The 1,036-nt window shown below is 48.3% G+C and overlaps 1 protein-coding gene across 1 annotated transcript in view; it reads right to left on the bottom strand.

The window, feature by feature from the left end:
- Nucleotides 1–352: 352 nt before the first annotated feature.
- The window catches only part of RBM22 (RNA binding motif protein 22), a gene marked incomplete at both ends in the record, with an annotated part of 2,390 nt that continues 1,706 nt past the window's right edge, over nucleotides 353–1,036 (bottom strand). Inside the window, 2 exon segments of the mRNA XM_010146360.1 lie at nucleotides 353–441; nucleotides 660–821. Coding sequence (XP_010144662.1) covers nucleotides 353–441; nucleotides 660–821 — 251 coding nt within the window.

The following is a 1,036-nucleotide window of genomic DNA, read 5'->3' as shown; positions in this document are numbered from 1 at the left end:
ATTATTTCCTCACTCCAAACCAGCTTTGCTTCTTCCGTCATACAATGCTCAGCAGATTAAGAAAACATCAGCCAAGCCTTGAAAAGCATCGGCTGCCAATACCTCAGACTTAAGTGACTCTAATTCAGCTTTAACTTTTCCCTCATGACCTCAAAACTCTTTTCACCAAGAATTTGCTTCTAGACAAAGCTCACCTCTCACCCCAGCTGGAACCTACTGTAGGTGCCTGCTCTGGGCCCACCAGTGCCTCACCGTCCTGACCTCTGTCCCTGCTCTCAGATGTTTAACACCAGCCTCTCTCAAGGACGCAGGTCAGCATTAGGTGTTTCAGAGGTGAGAACAACTCCCTTACCTCCAGGAAGTCCTGGAACTGGCTCCAACTTTATCCCGGATTCTGCAGTATCTTCCTTGTCCTTTCCTTTTCCTCTTGCTGCCTGGGACCTAAAAAAGTTTGAGAATGAGGATGAGGAAAAAGCAGGATAAGCAGATACTGAAACCACAAGAGTTTCACATTATCTAATCCACTGCTCCAGGCCAAAGATGACAAATTCACCGTGCACCAGAGGCAGGAGGCACACAGTGTGCAAACAGCAGACAGGTTAGAAGCAAAACTGCTGAAACTCATCCATGACCCTCAATGAGGAAAACCCTCACAGAACTTGTGTAATTTGTGTCATCTCCAGCCATTGACAATGAGTTTGTTGAAGGATTTCTCAGCCGCCACTTCGGCAGCCTGCCGGGTGGCAAACTGGATGAAAGCACACTGCTGCCTCTGCACTACCGTGATCATCCGAATCTCCTCAAAGCGGTAGAAGTGATTTCTGTGGGGGAAGAAGAACACGATTACGAAACCCCACTTCCCCTTGCCGCAGAGTACAGAGCAGAGTAGGATCTCCTCACGTGCTGAGACAGAGATGCTCAGATTCTTTCTCCTCTCCATCACCAGTTCAGACTAACCATTAGAAATCGAGCCTCTTGCCTGTGTGTGCTGTTACAGAGCAATAAAAACCCTGCAGCAGCTTTTCTGAGCGGCTGG

The sequence above is a fragment of the Buceros rhinoceros genome, unplaced genomic scaffold (genome assembly GCF_000710305.1).
Source record: "Buceros rhinoceros silvestris isolate BGI_N320 unplaced genomic scaffold, ASM71030v1 scaffold33892, whole genome shotgun sequence".
Lineage (NCBI taxonomy): Eukaryota > Metazoa > Chordata > Aves > Bucerotiformes > Bucerotidae > Buceros > Buceros rhinoceros.
Note: the sequence above shows the minus strand (reverse complement) of the source record. Positions and strands in the feature narration are given on the sequence as shown.